Source organism: Tenrec ecaudatus, chromosome 14 (assembly GCF_050624435.1).
Source record: "Tenrec ecaudatus isolate mTenEca1 chromosome 14, mTenEca1.hap1, whole genome shotgun sequence".
Classification (NCBI taxonomy): domain Eukaryota; kingdom Metazoa; phylum Chordata; class Mammalia; order Afrosoricida; family Tenrecidae; genus Tenrec; species Tenrec ecaudatus.
The window spans coordinates 87,993,069-88,017,168 of NC_134543.1; the positions used below are offsets into that span (position 1 = coordinate 87,993,069).

At 38.3% G+C, this 24,100-nt stretch overlaps 1 protein-coding gene and 1 pseudogene across 1 annotated transcript; one reads left to right on the forward strand and one right to left on the reverse strand.

The window, feature by feature from the left end:
• Positions 1-3,471: 3,471 nt before the first annotated feature.
• On the forward strand, positions 3,472-4,401 carry LOC142425735 (olfactory receptor 4K15-like). The gene has a single exon (XM_075531069.1). The coding sequence runs from the start codon at positions 3,475-3,477 to the stop codon at positions 4,399-4,401; it is 927 nt and encodes a 308-aa protein (XP_075387184.1). The 5' UTR covers positions 3,472-3,474.
• A 15,141-nt stretch (positions 4,402-19,542) lies between these two features.
• LOC142426892 (U1 spliceosomal RNA) lies at positions 19,543-19,670 on the reverse strand (annotated as a pseudogene).
• Between the last annotated feature and the right edge of the window lie 4,430 nt (positions 19,671-24,100).

Sequence of the window (24,100 nt, forward strand, 5' to 3'; positions counted from 1 at the left end):
AACTCTTTCAGGACACCGATATGGCAACTCAGCAATGACTCGGGTAAATTTTAACAGTTCTGTCACTTCACATTGCTCCTTGTAGACAAATTACTTTCATACAGTTTTTTACTTCTTTTCATTCTTGCAGAAGTGCATCTTCCTCTACTGCAGACTCAGCCACAGTGTTCTCTGAGAGTGTTCTCCTGTTAGGTGACTCATAATGAGGTTCTTTGGGGAACGGCCAATATATTAATTTATGTCTTTATAGCTATGTTTCTTTGGCTGTTGCATTGAGCTCCATACACATAATGAGGCAAACTTAAAAAAAAATCTTTTAAAATATAATTTGCATGATGGAAATTCACGTTTTAGTCATTTACCTTATATGATGAAGTCAATTATTTTACATTGAGATTCGAAGAATGAAACTGTGCTTGAAGAGTTATTATGAGCTTTCCAGCTTGCAAACAAACACATCAGTATAGGACATTTTGTATGCTACATATACGGATGCTTGAAAAATTTTTGTACAAAAGAAAAACTAAAAGATAATGGAATTTTCCCAGTTTTTGAAGCTTCTTTTAGGTATAATATATATCATCTAGAAGCATATATTCCATATATATGTATGCTTCTTCTGTATACATTTATATGTATTCTTGTGCATCTTTACATGTATTTCTATATACTGTTATATATAATTTTGTGGATATTTTGATATTCTTTGTGGTGTTTATACAAATATATTTATCTATAGATTTCAAAAATATCTCATATCAAAATTCTGGAAGTACACGAAAGAATCCAATTAGAGCCGGTATTTAATAACTGTTTTTAGGCACGATTGAATCCAGGTTTTTACACACACACAGACATACAAACACACACACACAATTTCTACATAACTGTATAAACCAAAGATTTCCCAATGGAAAAATTAATGAAAACAACACAACACAAAAGCTTCCTATTTTTTTATTATTTTTTTTATTGAGAGAGTGAGAGTGAGAATGAGCAAGTCTGTCAGAAAGTCAGTGAGTGAATGCATTAGTGAGTGAGTGAGTCAGGAGAGAGTGAATGAGAGTGAGAGTGAGTCAGTGAGTCAATGAGTCAGTCAGAGAGTGAGTGATTGTGTGTGAGAGTGAGTTAGTGAGTGTCAGTGAGTTGATGAGTGAGTGAGTGATTGAGTGAGAGAGTGAGTCAATGAGTGAGTGAGTGAGCGTGTGAGTGAGTGAGTGAATGAGCGAGTGAGTGAGCAAGACTGAGTGAGTTAGTGAGTGAGAGAATGAGTGAGAGGGAGTGAGTGAGAGTCAGTGAATGAATGAGTCTGTGAGTGAGTGAGTCAGTGAAAGACTGAGTGAGAGAATGAGAGTGAGTAAGAGAGTCTCTATTATATTTTTCAAATATTTAATGGTATTTCTTCTATTTTTATAATAAAACATGCTTGATGGATAATTGACCAATATTTATGGTCCTTACAGATGTTATCTCAGGCTCCACATTTCCAAAGGTACTAAGCTAATGTGCTCATGCTTCAGTGCCTCATAGTTGGTAAAGGAAAAGACAAAAATACTCAAACACCAAAACCGAAACTCACTGCCATAAATCCAAGTTGACTTTCACCAACACTATCAGACTTGGTAGGATGGCATCAGAAACTGTAACTCTTTAGGGAGTATAAAGCCCATCTTTCTCTTGGAGAGTGGCTGTAGGTTTTGAACTGGTGACCTTGCAGATTGCAGTTGGTAAATGAAATATGCACCAATTAGTACTCTAGAAAAGTCAGTTCATAAAAATGCAACCTACCTCTTCTACCTTTATGAGGCTAAGTTTGAGAGTCCATTTTCTCTTTGAATCTACAGATGTCTCTGTTTACAGCTTGTGAAAGATATTTGGAGAGACACAACCTACAGCTATTCCATATGATGTCAAAAATTAAATAGTCAATGGTAGAGATTTGGATGAGTATTTCATATCTGGTTTCCTGTTCTGTGCCCTCAACATGAATGTATTGCTGGTCATAGCCTTTTTGTCATAAGAGGAATGCAGTGACATGAAGGAACAAAAGGAAGCCCTCGTTCTAAAGGGGAGGTCCTGGTGTTGCTTCAGGAATTCTTTATTTTGGCATCTTATATAGATTTTTCATAACCATCTAAGGAAACTAATTCCCATACTAATTAAAACTTGGAAAATTAAAAAGCCCCCAATTTTTGTTTCTCAGTAAAAAAAAATTGATGCTCTTAAGAAATAGTTTCACTAGAATTATATCCAAAGCACGTAGAAATAACGAACTTGTAAAATAACAGTACTTCTTTATCTGATATCAAATTACTAATACATTTAGATCTATTAATATTATTGAACACTATTTATATATGATGGACTACAAAAACCATAAATAATAAACAAAATTTATCTCCTTTCTTCAGAGTCATAAAATGTAATAGTGTGAATTATAGAGCTGATAGGAAATCATATCAGTGAATATGATTGTTTTTGTACTGCCTATTTAAAATCCCATTCTAAATTCTCTCAAATTCAATCACTGGGTGAAGAAGGCCTAGCTTGCCTTTTCCAATAGCTTAAATTAAACCCTTTAATAATAAAAAGATGAAAGTTTGTTGTTATTTTTGATGCCTCTAGTCAATTCCAGCTCAATGAGTCTATGTACAATAGCATGAAACACTGCCTGGTCCTGCACCTTTCTCACAATTGTTGCTAGCTTATTAATTATGTAACCAGGAGCATAACATAATAATGTGATATAAACTAAAATAGGCATATTTTTAAAAGTAAATCAATTCCACTAAGTCTCTAAATCCTGCTCTATCAAGCAAAATGAGTCAACATTCGATTCAGTCTGACTCCTTACGTTCACTCTCCTATAACCCAGGAATTTAAAAGTAGTGAATGCAGATATAGAATATTGAATGGTTAGAATATAACTGCCATAGTGAAATGCAGAGATGAAAGTCAGTGATATATAGGCATTAAAAAAGAAAGCATTGAATGTGCAGTGTATTTATAGAGAACTAGGTGGATTTAAAGAACCAGGCGGCACAATGATTAAACACTCAACTGCTGACAGAAACAAGGGCAGCTTGCAGCCTCCCATGACTTCACGGGAGAGAAAACCCAGTGATCTGCTTACACAGATATGACAGTCCATAAATACTATGGGTTGTTTTCTACCTTTTTAGCCAATTGATACAGAATTTACTCAATAGCATACAATAACAGCAATCAAACGATGCCCACTGCTACTGAGTTGAGAATCGGAAAGCCCCATCTTTCTCAAGTGAACTGTGGACCTTCTGGTTAGCAGGCTGATACATAACACACTCAGCCACCAGGATCTGAAGCACGTAGTATATAGACTGAGATTTGAAGCCACGCTTAGCTTTGATGACTTACTCCTGCAATTCTATGATTTTGTTTCCATTTCACTTTATTACAGAAAAATTTCTGATCTACTATCAAAGAGTTGAAATCATGGATCAAGGAAATAACTCAAGAGTGACTGAATTTGTGTTGCATAGTCTTTCAGGTTCGCGAGAACTACAGCTTTTCTATTTTGTATTTTTCACCATTTTTTACTTATCCATTGTGCTGGGAAACCTCCTGATTGTACTCACAGTCCTCTCTGCCCCTGCACTGCACACCCCCATGTACTTCTTACTCAGCAACCTCTCCTTCACTGATGTGTGTCTGTCCACCTTTGCCACGCCCAAGATGATTGTGGACTTTCTTCTGGAGCACAAGACCATCTCCTTTGAGGGCTGCATGGCTCAGATCTTCTTTCTGCATGTCTTTGCTGCTGGCGAAATGATGCTCCTTGTGGCCATGGCATATGACAGGTATGTAGCTATATGTCGCCCCCTGCACTACGCAGCTATCATGAGTATACGGAAGTGTACAGGCCTTGTGTTGGGATGCTGGCTCATTGGGGTCCTGCACTCGTTAAGCCAGTTGGCCTTCACAGTAAACCTTCCCTTCTGTGGGCCCAATAAAGTGGACAGTTTCTTCTGTGACCTCCCCCTGGTTATCAAACTTGCTTGCACTGATACCTATGTGCTTGAGATATTGATGCTTTCAGACAGTGGTCTAATAGCTATGAGCTCCTTTGTGCTGTTGCTCATCTCCAACACGGTCATCCTGGTCACTGTCCGGAGTCGAGCCTCAGCGGGCATGGCCAAGGCCAGGGCCACTCTAACTGCCCATGTCACTGTCGTGACCCTCTTCTTTGGGCCCTGCATCTTCATCTACGCTTGGCCTTTCAGCAACTTCCCAGTGGACAAGGTTCTCTCGATATTCTATACTGTTTTCACTCCTCTCTTGAACCCCTTGATCTACACATTAAGAAATAAAGAAGTAATATCAGCCATGAAGGAACTGTGGAGGCGACAAGTCAGTTCCTAGGTTTTCTTGTGCGATGACAAGTATAAGGAAAGAACTCATTTATAGACCCTTGCTAGTTAAAATATTTACATTGGAACTAAGGAATTAAATAGAGATATTCCCTTGGATGAAGTTAAATAAAAAAGTAGTGCCTCAAAGTCACCAGAGGCTTGATTAAACAAACTATCAAAACAGTCAAGTTATTAATTCTCAACATATCCTCCGCCACCTCAGTCCATACACTTCTGAAGACCATTTGTCCATCTCTCTAACCCTTCCTTGAATAAATCTGTGCTCTTCAATTTGCTACACATCGAGGCATCAATTTCAGAACTTCTAAGGACACAAGGTGTGCTCCATTTAAATGTTCTTTGAGTTTATGGAACAAAAGAATTCTGAAGGGGCAAAATTATGACTCTATATTGGTAGGGTAAGCTTTTCTAATGGAATTCTAATAGGGTACTTCTTGCTATCCTCAAAAAATGAGCAGGTGCATTATCTTGGTGGGGGAAAAATACCTTGGCATGGATTTCCTGGTCTTTTTCTTCAGCAACACAGTGTTCAATTACCTTAAAACTTCTTCCTATTAAGCAGCCCCCAACACACACACAATAAAACAAAACAATAAAAAACAACATCGCCATAATATTCCAAGTTGAGTTTTCTGCCTTGAATTGAACTATCTCAGCATTCCTCTTAGAAGGCATTGTTTTGACTCGACCTTTATTTCTGAAGGCTTTAACTCTCACTGTCTATAAGTTGATGCAGGTTCATACTGAGCCCACTGTGAGCTTCTGAGATTGTAACTGTTATGGGAGTAGAAAACCTGTGTTCCTCTTCTGGAGAGACTGGTGGTTTCAAACTTCTAATCTCATGGATTGCAGTCTGAGTTAGTTTATTGTGCCAACCTGGCCGATAAACACATGTGAGGTTAATTGAAAGGTGGAGAGAGAAATGGCTTGGTGAGCCTTGTCTTTCTAGTTCCTGAGTCTCTTACTTTGTGATGGTTGGACCAGGGTGCCTGGCCTTAACCAGTTCCCTGCTTCAGTTGGCAAAGCTGATTTCCTGCAAGACATCCCTGACGAGAAGCCACATGGACCTACCCTGATGCAGCCCTGGGTGCTGGAGCAGCCGTGTGGACACTCCTGTCAACGCTGAGATGCTTACATTGTTCACTGAATCGGCTTTCCTCCTGCAGTCAGCATCATTGTGTGTGTTTTGTGAGATGGAGGAGGACTTTGTGGATTGGTGTGGGATATATGGGTTATTGTTGGCTTGTGGGCTTAGGCAGCATTGGGTTGGGATGGTTTCTCGGTGTCCAATTAGTATTTATATAAAACTCTCTCTTTTATATGTGAGTTTCTGTGGACTTGTTTTTCTAAAGTACCCAGACTAACACACAGTCCAATGTGGAACCATTATACCACCAGCCCTCTGAAGGCAATAGACAGATGTTTTACTGGGAGAAGTAGTTTGCGGCCATCCATTAATTTCAGAGACATGTTTAGTCATGTATTAACTGGAAACCTTTCTTCCTCACCCTCATATATAGTAGTGAGGATGCTCAATTCAGAGTATACAAACTTAAGGCCTAAAGGGTCATAGTTTTGGGGAACTCATTAACAACTCAAGCTCAATGGTTCATGTCATAACCACGTAAACGAAGCACAATTAACCAGGCTGCAAAGAGCAAACCCTTGGCTCACACTCCTTTTTAAATTTTGGTATATTATCTTGAAGTTCAACATTGTTATTCAGTTAGAAGGGCAACAGGATACACTGACTACACGCAGGAATGGATATATTTCTCAGTACCCATAACAGTGTTGTCAGCAACACTGCTAAATGGCTTCTGCGTTATATACTCATTTATTGAGCTTCAGGTCATGACATCTAATTGACACCACTCAATAAAACATAATTGAGAATACATATTTTGCAAAGATCTCAAAAAAGCACATAATCATTGTTTTAACTTTATATAGGATTTCCACATTTTCATTGTCATTTGTGAATTATTGTTATGCCTGAAATATTAAAATACATATTTCTTTTTTAAAATTTATTATTAAAACTGAAAAAATCTTGAAAGACAAATGTGAGACTTCCTGTTTTTCTTAATAAAATAATTTTCATCTAAAATTCTTCTTAATATTAAAATATTCTCTTTTCTTATAAAATTGTACTTTTATCAAATTCATGCTTCTTCCACTCAATTTGATAGGCAAAAATGTGCAAAATTATGAAGTCATATAACATGTAAATAATACTTTAAACCTTGCATAATAGTATTTAATTTACAATTTTTTTACCAGTCATCACTTGAACTGATATCACTTTCTAATTTGAGATAATCATCTTGATATTCTGAATGCTGGTGTTAGAAAGACATGCCCCAGAGTAAAGGTATGCTTTTGAATAGTGTTAAATAAATGGCACTGTGGAGTGAAATTTAATATCAGTTATGCTTTAAGCAATATTTGACTTGCTCTTCTCCTTTACAACTTTGCCATTCTGTAAGAACCTACTGATTATTTCCTAAAAGAGAAAGTTAAAAAACAACAATGTATATAAGACTGTGTGATATGATTATGATAGTGATAAGAAAGTCAAATTTATATTTAATTATCATGATGTAGTTTATAAAATTTTATCTGCAAATATTCTCTCAATTGATATCACAAAATACTTCTGGGTTAGAAGAGGATTATATTTCTTTTATTGACAAAGTTGGAATTTGGGAAATTGAAGATACTTTCCATAAAATTAGCTATGGATCCTGGAAGCATTTTGAAGCAAACCAATGATCTCATGGCAGCTGCCAGAGTAGAAGCTTTGAGAGAAGAAGGGTGATGGGAAGTGATTTCAGGTCATTTCATCCCTGCAAGAGTGTGAAGAAGAGTACAAGCCTTGGATCTGGTATCCTGCATCCGTTCTTTCAGTGAAGGTGTGGTTTAGAAGAGTGTTCTGAGGAGCACAAGGGAAAGACCAAGTACATGTTCTAGCTGGCATGGCCTCTTAATAGAAAAATAGTTTACTCTTGGATGTTATAAACATGGAATTACCCATGTAGGAAACCAGAGTTTGAATATCTCCATAAATAGTGAGAAGAGCTATAATGTGAAAAAATCAGCATAAATATAGTTTACTTTAGAGGTCAATGACATTCTTAGGACCTGTGAAAAAAAAATAACGAAAGAAATTTCTCTGGTAGGCCTCACCCCTAAAAAAATCGTAGCAGGATTTTGACTGATTACATTTTAAACTCACAATCAAACTCACAGAACACATAGGAATCGTACATAAACTGTAGATTAGCCTCTATTTTTTAACTTGAAAAAGTAATGAATCCATTGGATAAAAGTTATTAAATGAATATTTTAAGTGACTAAGTATCTAATATGAATAAAATAGATAATATTATTATCAAAACAGAAAAACCCCACATGAGTTATGTTCTTGGGAATATTTTCTCTTCTATTCCTTCTGTGTACCTTCTGATAAATACTAATGACAACCTGGGCGTTTTCTATAAAGCAAGCAGAACAAGTTGAAGAATTGGGAAGAATAGGAGACACTGGCCAGGAACTCAAGGAATGACTGGTAGTAAATTCTCTGCATTTTCTTTTTACTCAGGTATGCTGAACTTGGAAGTGAAGAGACTACCGGTTTAGAATGATCAATTAGAGAAGAAGAAAGAGAGAGAGAGGAGGAGGTAGAATTGGAGGAGGAGGAGGAGCATGCAAGAGCAGAAGGTAGAAAGATCCAGGGGAAGAAAGGAGGAGAATGGAAGAAAAGTAAATAAGGAAAGAGAAAGAAATACGTACTCTCTCTATCCATAGGACTCGGAGAGTGACTGCAAGGCGTAGTATATGGACCGTAAGCACTGCCCTTCAGCCAAAGACCAAAGAGAAATCTTGGTTCCCTACCCCACTCATAATAGTAAAGACCAAGTGGAGACCCTTGACCTCTACTAGTCCATACCAGGCCCAATCTCCCTAGCTAGCTGCAGTGGTGTCTAAGAAAGTCAAGCTGGATACCAGGACTACATTGCTGTGGGGTCAGTGGAGGCCATACATTTAGTAGTAACAAGGCATTCTTATTATTGCCCATATCGGAAATATCATGGAGAGTCAAAATTCTCACTATCCTCCAAGAGTAGAAAGGAGCCTTTCTCCTTGGGTACCAGTAGAGACGATGGAAAGCCAGGCTTCTAACTCCACTTTGCACAAACAAGGCAGCATTCTCCCAAAGCCCCAGCCAGACTGGTCTTAAAAAAGAAGCCAGCTAAAATGAAGCATTAGGTGAGGTACACAATCTAATAGCCAAAATATCCAAATTTCCAGAGGGAAAAATTCATGATGTAGTCAAAGAACCCAAAACTCTCCCCTCAATTAGAAAAGAATGATAGATGTTACCTGACACACATTTTGAAGTAGTCATTATAAGAAAGCTTCAGTGAACAGTATGAACACACTTGAAACAAATAATAAAAGTAATGAAAATACTCAGCATAGAATAGAAAGTCTCAGCAAAGAAGTAGGAAATATAAAGAAAACCAAGGTGAAATTTTAACAACGACCCAAAACAAAAAAGCAATGGATGAGTTGAACCTCATAAGGGAGGAATCATTAAAAAGAACACTGAACCAAACATGCTATCAGGTGCCACCAAGTCAGTTCTAAATCAAAGTGACCCAATCTATGTTCAATAGAATGAAATACTGCCCAGTCCTGCACCATCCTCATGACTGTTTTTAGGTGTGAGTCCATTGTTGCAGCCATCGTGTCAATACATCTTGTCAAGGGCCTTCATCTTTATTGCTGCCTCTGCATGTTACCAAGAAGTATGCTCTTTTCCGGGGACTGCTCTCTCCTGACAACCTGTCTGAAGTACGTAAGACAAAGCCTCCCCATCCTTTCCTCTAAGAAGCATTCTGGCTGTACTTCTTCTGAGACACATTTGTTTGTCCTTTTGGCAGTTCTTGGCACTTTCACAAGTGTGTAAGAGCACCACAATGGAAAGGCCTCTGTTCTTCAGTCTTTTTCATTCATTACCCAATTTTGCATGCATTGAAAGTGGTTGAAAGCACCGTGGCTGGCTCAGGCCCACCTTAGTCCTCTCAGTGATACCCTTGGTTTTCACTAATTTAATAAGCTCTTATGAAATATATTTGCCTGATGCAGTGGGTTGTTTGCTCTCTTTACTGCTGCTTCCATGGCATTGATGGTGGATTAAAGCAAGATTAAATCTTTGACCACTTCAATCTTTTTACCATGTATCACGATGATACATATAGATCAGTTGTTAGGATGTAACTTTTCCTCATAATGACTTCTAATCCTTACTGACTGATGCAATCCTTCATTTTCAACAGCAAGTACTTCAAGTCCTCCTCACTTTCAGCAAACCAAGGTTGCATCATTGGCATATCCCAGGTTGCTAATAAGCCTTCTTCAGATCCTGACACTACTTTGTATATTAGCCAGTCTTGCTGATTATTCGCTTAGCATACAGATCAAATAAGTATGGTATGAAGATCCAACCTTGACACACACCATTCTTGATTTTAAACCACACAGTACAACCTTGTTCTGATCATACAACTTGATCTATGTAGAGGCTCCACACAAACACAATGATGCCTTTTGGAATTCCTATATTTCTCCAGGATATCCATGATTTGTTATGATCCACACAGCCATATGCCTTGGCATAGTCAATTAAACACAAGTGAACATGTTTCTGGGATTCTCTGTCTTGAGCCAAAATGCATTTGACAGCAATGAAATCTATTGTTCAACATCTTCTTCTGAATATTGCTGAAGCTCCTGGAAGCTCTCTATCAATGCACTGCTACAAACGTTGTTGGCTGATCTTTAGCAAAATTCTACTTGCATGTGATATAAATGTTATTGTTCATTAAGCATTCTATTCGGTCACCTATCAAGTCAGTATGCCTAGTGGCTTCTTCCAAATTTCCTTGCACAGAACTTTCCGTGCTTACGGTGATGGCGTTCCATCAATTTCTGGAGCCTGGTTTTTGGTTAATGTAGCTTGAACTCCTTTCTTCAGTACTATTAGTTCTTGCTCACATGAACCCTCTTGAAATGATGGAATGTCATCTGGTTCATGTTGGTACATTGACTCCCTATATATATTCCATGTTCTCTTAATGCTTCCTCCATCATTCAATATTTCAACTTCAGGCTTGGATATTTTTTAGTTCGTTCGGTTTAAGATATGCTGAGTGTATCCATCCTTTTTGGCTTTCTAATTCTAGAATTTACATATTTTTATGATATTTGATTGTCTTCTCAAGCTGCCCTTTGATATTTTCTATTTTTTACATCATTATTTGCTTTAGCTACTCTCCAATTTAGAGCAAATTTCAGAGTCTCTTCTGACATCCACTTTGACATTTTCTTTCCCATTTAAAAAAATGGGACTTTATGCTTTCTTCATGAATGATAGGCTTTATGTACCCCCACAGTTCATCAGGTCTTCTGTCATTAGAGTTCAGTGCATCAAATCTGTTCTTAAGATGTTCTCAAAATTCAGGTGAGATTTATTCAAGGTCAGATTTTGGCATGCATGGACCTGTTTTAACTTTTTTTTCAGCTCTATTCTGAACTTACTTGGAGCAATTGCTGGTCTGTTCCACAGTCAACTCCTGACCTGATTTTAGCTGTTGATTTTGAGATTCTCCTTGGTCTGTTCCCATGGTTGTTGTCAATTAGATTTCTACGTATTCCGTCTGGAGAATTCCGTGTGTATAGTTCCCTATTGTGTTGTTGATAAAATTTTGTTATGTATACGTCATTGGTTTTGCAAAGTTCTATCATGTGACTCCAGCTGTATTTCTATCACCAAGTCCATATTTTCCAACTGCAGTTCTTTCCTCTTGGTTTCCAACTTTTGCATTTGTCACCAGTAACTTATCAATGTATCTTGATTACATATCTGATACACTTCTGACTGAAGACTGGTAAAATTCTTCAATTTCTTCATCACTAGCTTGTGTGGTTGGTGCATACTTTTCAATGACGTGTATTGATTGGAAATCCTGCTGGGTTGGTAGATTCAATCCTATCAAAAACAGGGTTGTACTTCATGATTGATTTCACAAGGTTTTTTTGTTTTGTTTTGTTTTTGGACAGTGCCAAGCTCTTCCTCTTGATTTTGTTATTCCTGACATAGTAAACCATGTGATTCTTCTGATTCAAAATAGACAATATTAGCCCATTTCAGTTCACTAATGCCTAGGATATCTATCTTTATGTTCCGTTTCACATTTGATGACTTCTAGTTTTACTAGATTTATACTGGGCACTTCCAAATTCCTAGGAAACCAAATTTTTGGAGCTGATTTTCCTCACCTGAGTCATACTCCTACAGTAATGAGGACCCCAAAGACCCCACTCACACAGGCTTTCTTATGAAAGACTCCATGGTCGAGAATCAGCACCTGCTCCCTCACATTTATTGTGTCCTCCATCCCAAAGGGCCCATTCTCAGTCACTATCTCCAACAATGCTCTGTTCCATTCAGTAGGCCTTCAGTCTCTGACAATGTGTTGAAGCTATGCATGAGGCTTTATCAGCTCTGTCCTCTAGAGAGACAAGTGGAATCCTTGTTTGTTGTCTCTTCTTAGTCGGGAAGCTCTGCTGAAACCTGTTCACTTTGGGTGACCCTGCTGGCATTTGAACTACCAGCGACATAGCTTCCAGCATCGCAGCCACACACAAGCCACCACAGAACTGTACCTGACAGACCAGGGGTGGCAGCAGGTCTCTCCTGTCCTGTAGGATCTCTATGAATCAGTATCCACTTAATGGCACTGGTTTCATTTGTTGTGTTTTGAGAATTTCTTAGTAATGATAGTTTCCCCACATCAACAACAACATCTCACCACATGCTTACATGGCTAGAACACAACTTGAATTTACATTCTAAATTCAAAATATATCTTCTTTGGTCAAAAGAATGTTGTACATTTCCATACACTTCCCCTAAAGTAGCAGTTTCTATTGTATAGAAATCACAGAAGGCACTTGACGCCATATACTGTCTATCCAAGGGATACATTTATGTCCAGGGCTAAATGATTTCCCTTTTTTCCTTATGGTCCACCAGTCCTCTTTGTAATTGTCAAAATATGTTATGTTATTTATTCCGTTCCGATGAGAATATCTAGCAGAAGACATTAACTATGCCCATGGGAAGCTGAAGGTTGGCTACCATTAAATCTCATGGGTTTCAATCGGTCATTTAGATGAAACCTCGGTGCCCTTTCAGTTTGATAACTGGTGACTTCACCTGGAATATCACCTCTCTGAATAGATTAATCCTATAATAAATAAGGTAAAGGATTCAGATTACTTCTCTGCTATGCATCACATCAGGTAGGAAATACCTGTCTGAGATATATCTTTAAAAGAGACTATGTATACTTACTTATTCTATTTAATTGTTAAATCGTGCCTTAGAAAAGATCTAGGGGGGAAATTCATAGGACGTAAAACAAGGGAATCTCGAGGGTAATGGCATGTATTTGGGGATGCTAGAGAGAACTGCTTAGAAAGCATAGAAGAAGTGAAGTGAGCTTGAGATTTGACAAACTTTGTGCTTAAAAGTGTTAATTATAGAATTCTTACCTCTCATAGAAGTAGTTATATAGTAGTGCTTCTATATTGATGATTTATTTGATTAACTTAAAAGGACTTCACAATATGAGCATATGTATTTAGAGCACAAATTTCTTGTTCTGTAAGTATATTCATGCTTCTTCAGTTTTTAAGAGTTGGTTAGAAAATATTTGTGAGAAAGAAAAAAGGATTTGTTTATGCTACAATCTAAAAGGATTATTTTATTATTTAGAAGTTGGTTTTCACTGTTTTGATGACTCATGTGTTAGCTTGTCTCAATATGAGATGAATGCAATGAAACAGTCTTGTCTTATGTGAATGTGAACTCTGTACGGATGGTCTTTTGGTTTATAGAGTTCAAGATCTTTAACTCAGGAAGTCTCTGTGTATAGGAATACTAGCAGACAGAAGTATTGAATGAAAGATCAACCTGATAAGAAATATATTTCTTTGAACGTGAACCAACATTCATTGAACTTATGTTTCATGCACATCTGTGCACCAAATCCTGTGAGTGACACATAGTGATACATATAGAATTGGGGGAGTTCAGGAGCTCTCATTGTGGTAGGAGAACAATGCTGACACAAAACAGAATGTAATATGCATGTAAGCAAAATGCTACAGAGGCATTATACAAAAGAGACATTTCAACCTGAATCTCTGGGGGAGGTTTATGGGAATAGATGGCCTTTTTTAATCTTATGTTTTGGGTTTTTTTTTTTTTGTTTGAATCATTTCTCCCTTCTAGTCTCCCAGTCACATTATCCAGAGAAAAACAGAGCACTTTGTTTATTGCCTATCCTTTCAGAGGTAAAAAGAGGGCCCCTGAAAGTTCAAGGGGAAATTCCATTATCTCTTATGTTTATTGGGAAATTCTATTATCTTTCAAGTTCCTTGAGAACTGTTTTACTGTGAACTAGGTGAAGTTCACAGAGCTGATCACTCGTTGCTTATTCAACAGCTCATACTTGCTTTGTTTCAACCTGTCCATTGCCATCTCCCCAGTTTGCATTTTCCCTGTGTCTCCTGTGTCCCCTGATCCTTCTTTCTTATCTCTCTGGACTTTATTCTTAGGTAGATGCTACACCTCTGATCTTAAATTGTTGTTTATTCTATCACAGAGGTGGCTTCATAAAAGTAAGTGAAGTTCTTAGTCAGGGTGGTCCTGCCTGTCTCTCTTTGACCCCAAAGCCTGGGCTCTTTCATAATTTTGAGCTTTGTTCTTAATTTTTGGAATCTAGCCTTTGAGTTGGGATAGCTAATCTGTGAACATGAGAAATGTGATGGGCAGTGTTCATAGACTTAATAAATATTAACTGACCTGGCATTGGCTAAAGAGCAGTGCATTTTACAATTGAAACCAAATCATACGTACTTGGCTGTCTTACTAACAGTTTTAAGTTTTAATCTCTTGCCTTTAACATATGATGTGACAAGTGGAAGTGTGAGGGCTGGGAAATACCAAGAGTGAAAATGACTTTGAGATTTAGAAGCTAGAAGAATGAGAGAATTGATTAGAGGAGAAAAGGGTGCATTAAGGAAGACAATTGTGAGCTGAGTTCAGAAATAGCTCCACAATATTCATGTCTATAAAACTGTCATGAGTACCTTTGGAATTCTGATACATGATGAGGAATGGTGTTACCAAATTAAATGCCCTCATGCAGAGGTGATTGCTCATGGCAGAGAAGTGAATGGAAGGGCTGAGGAAGGGAATAAATAGATGAGACTAAAATGAACATAATGTAAAAGGAAAAGAGGGAATCCTATAAGCTAGGATCTTAATGAACTCTGCATGCAAAGGTCATTAACATGAATGAAAGAAATTGATAGTAAAAACTCAGTCAGAAAAAGCAGGAGTTATTTGATAGTTTCCCTGACTGGAGCAACAAAAGGCACTGTCAAGTGTTTTAGGAGCCAAAAGTTGGAAAACAAAGGTGAAGGGTTAATTTACTTATACCCTTTCAAGAACTGTCTTCTTATAAAGCAAGGTAAAATTTTTTTAAAAAAAAGGACAATGAGGGGAGGGATTTGTGGAGGATATTTCATGCATATAATTTTTGATAAGTCAGGCTGAACAATTTTGTCAACGTGTAAGAAGGTGAGATGACAGGTAGAAATCACACAAATGCAACTTGGGTTTTACTTAGTGGTTTTCAAATGGGGGTGATTTTGTTCCCACATAGATGTTTAGCAAAGTATAGAGGCAATGTATTCAGTTGTCACCCTTGTGTGTTTGCTATCTTTTCACCTGAATGTCGTGCCATGCACAGGAAAGCTCTCATGACGAAGATCTATCCCTCTCAAGACATCACGAATACAGAGACTGAGAAACCCTGACGTAATTGGAGCACCACAGTTTTATAGTTGGAATGATTAAAATCATAAAAAGGTTGGGACTGTGTGTAGCTTACCTGCTCTCGAAATAAAACACAGAATTGTGCACAGATGTTATCTCTGCCTTCTCTGTTTTGGGTACAGAGAAATATGAGTCTGGGGGGGAGTGAGAAAACAACCTTGGTACTTTGGTGTGTCACACATTTAGAGATAGTCCAGATTCTATGAGTTTTCTTAAAAAATTCCTTTTATTGGGGGCTCTTATCATATTCAAAGCATTTTTTTTCTAGTTGAGTCCTTTGAATCAGCTTCTCTTTTTCCCCTTCCTTCTCCACCTTCTCATAATTGAGTTTAGTAACTATTATGCCTGAAAAAAATCTAAGTGAATAGAATTTTAAAAATATGAAATTCAATTCTTTTATTTATTGATTTATCTTTTTATTTATTTTTTGAAATTCAGTTCTATAGAATATGGAACTTAAGGTAATCAGAAACTTACACCACAAAATGTCCATCTACTGCACATTTTCTGATCAAGTATGAGAATTCCTGTTTTTTTCCCCATGAATTTATTAGTTTAGAAAAGAAAGTAATATCTGAAAAAGCTTCACTTCAATATTACCTTTTAGACTGTACTGTGGAAAAATTAGAAATGTCTGCATTTGAACCAATATATAAAATTGTGAGTAGCTATATAAGGCATCATCCAATATATATATACCATAGTGAATGAAGGGGAAAGTGCAGAGTGGAGACTCAAGGCCCATTTGTCGGCCACTGGAGATCCCCTCACAGATGAGTTTAGGGGAGGAGATGAGTCAGTCAGGGTGCGATGTAGCACCTATGAAGAACACAGCTTTCCTCCAGTTTCTAATTGCTTCCTCCCCACAACTACCTTGATCCGAATTCTATCTTGCAAGACTGGATAGAGCAGAGGTTGTACACTGGTGCATATAGGAGCTGGAGGCACAGGGAATCCAGGGTGGACTATACCTTCAGGACCAGGGGTGTGAGGGGTGATACTGGGAGAGTAAAGGGTTAGTGGGTTGGAAAGAGGGAACCGATTACAAGAATCTGCATGTGACCTCCTCTCTGGGAGATGGACATCAGAGAAGGGGGTGAAGGGAGACTCCGGATAGGGCAAGATATGACAAAATAACAATCTATAAATTAGCAAGGGCTTATGAGGGAGGGGGGAGTGGGGAGGGAGGGGAAAAAAAGAGGACCTGATGCAAAGGGCTTAAGTGGAGAGCAGATGCTTTGAAAATGATTAGGGCAAAGAATGTACAGATGTGCTTTATACAATTGATGTATGTATGTATATGTATGGATTGTGATAAGAGTTGTATAAGCCCCTAATAAAATGTTAAAAAAAAAAACATAGTGAGTAGCAAAGATTCTATGTTAAAACAAATATTGCAAATTAGCCGCCGGGACCCCAGAGTTGGATTTCTCCCATGAAGTCTAGAGATTATTAATATTTGTTTTGATGCTGAGTGGATTCCTTCAGCTTATGTTTCCAAAGCCCTCAATTCATTAAACGAACCAACTGACTCCCATATCGACTAATACAGTGGTTTTCATCCTTCCTAATGCCTTGACCCTTTAATACAGTTCCTTATGTGGTGGTGTTCCCCCAAACATAAAATTATTTTCGTTTCTACTTCATAACGGTCATTTTGCTAGTTATGAATTGACATGTAAAATATCTGATATGCAGGATGCATTTTCATTATTACAAATTGAACATAATTATAGCATAGTGATTAATCACAAAAACAATATTTAATTTTATATTGTGAAATATTTATTTCTAATTACAAAAATGAAATTTGGTCTTGAAGCATGGTGTATCATGGGTAACAGTCTTCACTCCCTGTACTCCTAGGTGGGCAGAGCACCTTGAGATGGATAGAGGAGCAGTGTCTAGGCTTCTAAGACCATTGGAAATATGTGTTTTCCATTAGTCTTAGGCGACCCCTGTGAAAGGGTTTTTTGAGCCGCCAAATGGGTCGCGACACACAGTTTGAGAACAGCTGGACTAATATAAGGACAAAAGAGGGAGCAATTGTTTTACACTTTGCTGTGCCTATCGTTCCATTGACACTCACTATTTGTTAGGTAGTTTATCTGAGGGACTGGGGCATCCATTATGCATGCTCAGAGGTCTGAGTAACGGGCCCATGAAGGATTGGTACAGGGCGCATGCTCAGAGGCTAAGGTTTCCTGCCAGGAAGGGGAGATACACCTGTGTGGGGGTTAGACCTGGATCGGCCTACCTTGGCCTGGCAAATTCATTTCAGGCAATGGGGTTGACCAGGGTCATCCACCATGCCTCCCATGAAATAATTGAAATGGGCAGGAGCCCAGAGCTGGCCACATGACTTTCTGAGCAGCTTCTAGGGAGGCTGCATGGGGTGTGGGGCACTGCAGGTACCTGTGTAAACTGGAAACTTCTTCTAACTCTCATAAAACTCAATTGGATCACAAACCAGGCTTCGAGGTCAATTCTTTCCCCTGTGCAGCCAAAGACTGAGGTATATCTCTGTCCCCTGAGAGATCTTATATATTCGGTAAGTTTCATTGCCATCATCAGACTGGAATTCTCTAATTCTCTATTTTCGGCACCATCTACACCAACTCTGACCCAGAGCGCTTCTTCCCCTCCATCCAGTCACATTTGCATCTTTCCAGAGAGGTCTTTCCATAACCCCCGGTAAAGAGAATCGTCTGCCCAATTTAGTTCTTCAAACCTAGGGTATTCTTTACTGTTAGAAAATATAAATCCCTCCTATTTGTCAACCCTCTCTTATCAATTACTGATTCTTCATTTCAAATATTTCTTGTTCAAAATACTGGTGTGATATCTGTCTTCTGACAAGACTCTGAGTAATAAAGAAACTCATGATCATTTTGAAGATGTTACATACTGGAAATACTAAACATGGCTTATAGGATTTAATATACATAATGAAGAAATGTGGGCCTTGCTGAATTGTTTACTAGTTTTATGACACTATACGCAGATGCCAATACGTTTATGTCATGCTTTACATCAAAGGAATTTTAAAGTTTATGAAGTTTATGGCCTATTCTGGTGGACTCAATCCTTAAAATGTCTTTCTCTGTGCAAAAGCAGTTATTATTACAACTTAATCAAAAATTAGGTGGGGTTTTTTTATTTGTATTTTTACTTATATTTTATTTGATTTTTATCTCTATCACACATATGTTAAAAAGTATAATAAAAATGCTATGCAACACGTCCATAACGGTGATAAATACATGTTTGTATAATGTTTCAATCCTCAAAGTGTGTATGAATGTTTTTATCATAAAAATTGGGTTTAGAAGCCTTGAAGGCAGCTTTCCTGCCCAGAGCAGGTAATGCACAGAGTGGACTATAGTGTCAACCCACATTGGAGCTATGATGTCCCCTCACTGGGTCACAGTGCTATGGAGGACTCCACTGGAGATTGTGTGGGGAGTGAGTCCTGTCTGACCCAACCACATTGGGGTACATCAAGAAAGGTGCATAACAGATCAGCGATGGAAGCAAAGTCAAAAAGTCCCTAACGATTTTCAAAAATGGACTTCTAACTTGAGGCCAGTGCTTGGCACCCTTCTGAACCTGGTAGAGGGATATTAATAAAGGTCTGCAAATTGATCTGGAACTATTTATATGGTTTGGAGGTGTTTTGTTATATCTATCTGTATAAAATATGCATGATAAGCAATCCTAAGGAGATAACAACTGGATAGATGATTCTGGGGGCATGGGAGAGGAGGAGGCAAGAGAAAGGGAGTGGTTAGGCAATAATATTAAGAACTGGGGAACAACTAGAGATCCAAAATCAATGGTGAGGAGGGTGTACAGTTCCTGGTCATGTTTGATCAATTGTAACCTAGCCAAGAGGAATTATTGAGAGGTCAATGAGGGGTAAGCATGGTAGTGACCCAGGAGGAAGGTAAAAGGAAATGGAGGAAAGGACTAGGAAGTGAAAACTTTACATAGGCATATAAAATAGACATGTATATAGGGTAATACATAAAGCTAGGGTTATTGGCCTATGTACATGTATTTATATGGTAATACATTAAGGGAGTAGACAGACTTTGGGCATCTATTTAAGTCTATCCTCAACAAAAGAAGACTTTGTTCTTTTTTTTTTTTTTTTATGCAGTCGAGTTTCCCACATTTGGGGAAATCGCAGGGGTCAGCACATCCGGAGTGCAATGGATAAGCCTCGCCCTGGGAAAACCACCTTCGTGATCATGGTATCTCCCCTGTCAGGTAAGTATGAAGACTTTGTTCTAATCAAAATGTGGCACTGGGTGATATCCACTTTCCTGACATGATTGCTGAAGACAAACTGGGTGCCTAAGTAAGCAAATGTGGTGAAGAAGTAGATGGTGCCAGGTTATTACAAGATATAGAGTCTGGGGTCTTTTAAAGCCTTGAAGTCAATCATGCAGCCATCTAGCAGGAGAACAAAAAAGCCCACATGGAAGAAGCACCCCAGCCTGTGTGATCATGAGGTATTGACAGAATCAGGTAAAAGAGTTCAGAAACAAACAGTCACATGCATGTGTGGGAGAATGGTCAGAGTGGAGATCCAAAGCCCATGTGTTGATAATCAAACATTCCCTCACAGAAGGGTAACACAGACAAGGTGAAACATCCAGGGTGCAGTATAGCACCAATCAAATACACAAGTTCTTTAATTCTTCCTCTCTCTACTATTATGACCTCACAAATCCTGCTCGACTGGAGTATGTGCATTGGTAAAGTTAAGAGCTTTTGATCCATGGACAACAGAAGAGACGAAACCCTAAGAAACATTATTGGGTATAACGATTCCATGAGGGTATGCGAAGGAAGGGGTGGGAAGAGCAGAGCGGGAACTGATAGTAAAGATGGTGGTAGAAGCCCCCTTGAGGGAGACAAATATCAGAATTGTAGGGGAAGGGGTATAGTGGACAGTGTAAAATATATAAAATAATAATCATCTATAATGCATTAAGGGTTCATGCAGGTGGTATGGTAAGGAGGGAGGGGATAAAGAGGATCTGATATTAAGGGGTCAAGAAGAAAGAAACTATTTTGAAATTGATGATGTAAATGTTTGCTTGATATAATTGATTTATGGATTGTTATTATATGTAAGAGCCCCTGATAAGATGGTTTATTAATAAAAATTAAAATTGCTTTTAGTTTCATTAAAAGATTGGCATTGATAAATTTTTTATTTGAATAGATGAACCGCTTATTATGTCTGCCTTCCCACCATCAAGACATTTACCAACTGGAGCTGCTTCACTCTGGGTAATTACATTTGAGAGTCATACATCCAATGGAGAAAAGTAAAGACACAATTATAAAAAGAAAACTTTAGTTGTTGAGTTGATGCCAATTCATAACACTTTATTGGACAGAGCAGAACTTACTTATTGAATTTTCAAGATTCTAATGGAAGTCAAGGGCATCTGTTTCCTTCAGAGTAGCGCGTAGGTCCAAGCTCAGATGCCTGAGTCATTGACCTTCTGGTCAGCAGCTGAGCCATTAACCACTATGCCACAAGGCTAAGTACATCGGTTTTCATATTTGTTCCTTGTACCATTTGAAATTACTATAATCACAATAAAAATGAAGGGAGACCTTCAGAATGATAATAGTAAAGCATGTTTCATTTAATGTTTAGTTAAAGATAATAGTCAATGGCATTGTAATTTTGATTAAATTTTAGACATTAATGTAGCATCCCATATTTAAAAAAATAATAAACTGTTAAGTGACTTTGGGTTTTATTTATGAAATCATTTATTAACATATAATTCACATACCATAAAAATCAATGGCTTAAATATATTAAAAATTGTTGTGCATTAATCCTTACAATCAATATTTTATTCTTGTATCCATTATTATTAGCTTTCAATTTACCTCCAACCTCCTCTGCTATAACTCTAAGAAAGTAATAATTAAGCTACTTTCTCTATAGATTTACATATCATGAATTTCATATAACGTAGAACATAAAGAAAAGATCCCAACAACAAAACAAAACAGAGAAAAGTCTCAATCCAAAAGAAAATAATAAAAAGGTAAGCAGAAAAATAAAACATTTTAACAAATTAAAAATGGATCAAAAAGGGAAACAAATGGTAATATGATCATATTTTTATTAAAAGATAATTATATTTGGGGCTCTTACACCTCTGATAACAATCCTAACATCAGTAGTATCAAGCATATTTTACATATGTTGCCATTGTTATTTCTAAACATTTACTTTTATTGAGCCCTTAATATGACCTCCTCTTTTTTCTCTCTGTCCCCTGCACCTTCCTGGCTCTTTCCCCATGGTTTCTGTGGTACAGCCCCCTAGGGGTGGGATGGGCAGGGATAGTTATGTGTCAATCATTGTGATGGATTCCCTCTTTCTCCCCTCCTCTCCCCACCTTCCCCCTACTTTTCTGGTACAACTACTCCTACTCCTGTTCCTGGATTCCATGTGTCATGAGCTCCTAGCTCTTATCTATACTTGTGCACATGCTCCGATCTAGCCCACAGTGAAAAGCTAGACTGGGGTCATGATAGTGGGGGTGAGGCTGGGGTCATGAAAGTGGGGTTGAGGAAGCCTCAAGAAACCAGAGGGCTATTGCATGCTACATTAGTAATATGATAAATTTTAACCTTTCTGAGTTACCTTGGCAATGTTTAAGTGAATGAGCACTACTTAAGAAACAGAAGCACAATGCATGACTCAAGAGGCTAAATAATGTGATGTGATGTATCAGATGCAATAAAGAGAGGGTGTCATGATCAGTGGAGACACTTCAAGGTTAGCAGAGGTTAGGATAAGAGATGAAGAAGCTTCAGTTATGCAGAATAAGTCTAACCAACTGGCAATTATATGATTCACGTTAGCCAAGGGCAATGCCCTGAGTACTAGGAGTGCAATTTCCCGGAATGCAGAGTGACAGTTCTCCAGGAGAAAAGAGGTCAGTGATTGTAAAGGTATTTCAGAATGGTCTTGAGAGGCAGAAAGGCTGTGTGTGTGGAGGGGGAGGTGGGAGGAGGTGGGGGTGGACATGACAGCAAGTCAAGATCCAGTTCTTCAGCAAGTGATTTGCTTTTCTAAATGTAGTAAGCCAATGATTGTACATAAATTATGGAGTTGAATGGTTTTGTTAACTGCACTAGAAAACTAGGTAAAAAGAGAAGGGTAGGCTCAGACAACCAAAAAGAGAGGGCTGTCTGCTCCTGTGAGAAAGAGAGGGCTATCTGCTCCTGTGAAGATGTACAGTCTCTGAAACCAGATATAGGTGGCTGTGAGTCAGAAACACTTCAAAGGCATTGGGTTGGGTGGTTAAATTGAAAAGAGAAGGATTTTGTGATTTAAGATGGAGACACTGAGTAACTATAAGAACCTTTATACCAAAAACATCTTTGAATTCTACAAGCTGGCAGAAATTTCCTTTTCCTCTGTCAGAAGAGAGTGTTTTTTATTATCTGAAGAGCTTAAAGATCTGTCCCATGACACGTGCCGCCTAAGACAGTGCTGCAGTCTCCCTTCTACCTCTACTCCTTCTCCCCTCATTGCCTTTGGTTGATAACTATACTGACTGATCTGTCTCACCCAGCCTGTGGACTAGCATTTTCCTCTGTGAAGGAATGGCTCACAATGGAGATCCCCTCATAGAGGGGCTTAGGAGAGGAGATGGGTTAATTAGGGTGTGAGGTAGTATCGATGAAGAACACAGCTTTCCCCCAGATCCTGGATGCTTCCTCCCCCCAACTACCATGATCCGAATTCTACCTTGCAGGGCTGGATAGGACAGAGGCTGTACACTGGTACATATGAGGGTTGGAGGTACAGGGAATCCAGGGTGGATGATACCTTCAGGACCAAGGGCGTGAGGGACGATGCTGGGAGAATGGAGGGTGAGTGGGTTGGAAAGGGGGAACTGATTACAAGGAGCCACATGTGACCTCTTCCCTGGGAGAGGGACAGCAGAGAAGGGGGGAAGGGAGACCCCGAATAGGGCAAGATATGACAAAATAACGAGGTATAAATTACCAAGGGCATATGAGGGAGGGGGGAAAGGGGAGAGAGGGGGGGAAAAAAAAGAGGACCTGATGCAAGGGGCTTAAGTGGAGAGCAAATGCCTTGAGAATGATTGGGGCAGGGAATGTATGGATGTGCTTTATACAATTGATGTATGTATATGTATGGATTGTGGTAAGAGTTGTTGGAGTCCCTAATAAAATGTAAAAGAAGAAAAGAGAAAAAATGATTAGGGCAAAGACTGTACAGATGTGCTTTATACAATTGATGTATGTATATGTATGAACTGTGAAAAGAATTGTATCAGCCCCAATAAATTGTTAAAAAAAAAAAAAGAAATGGCTCACATACCAAAAGAGTTAGGAGAACTGACTTAAATGTCTGAGCAGGAATTGAAGGATGACCATAGTCCATTTGCAATGTTGTCCCTGTGTATGTTATGCTTCTGCTCTCTGTTACATTAGGGTCCTTTATCTGTGTATATTTTCAGGAAGCTACCACATTATTTAAGGATATAAGGGGTGGGGAGTGCAAATTATCTCCCATAACATAAATAAACATTATTTTACCTTGCATCCCAAACAGCAATAAAGAGTCATAGCACTTGCAATATTATTGGAATTCTTAGGCAGTACAAATATGTAAATATGACTTTGACTC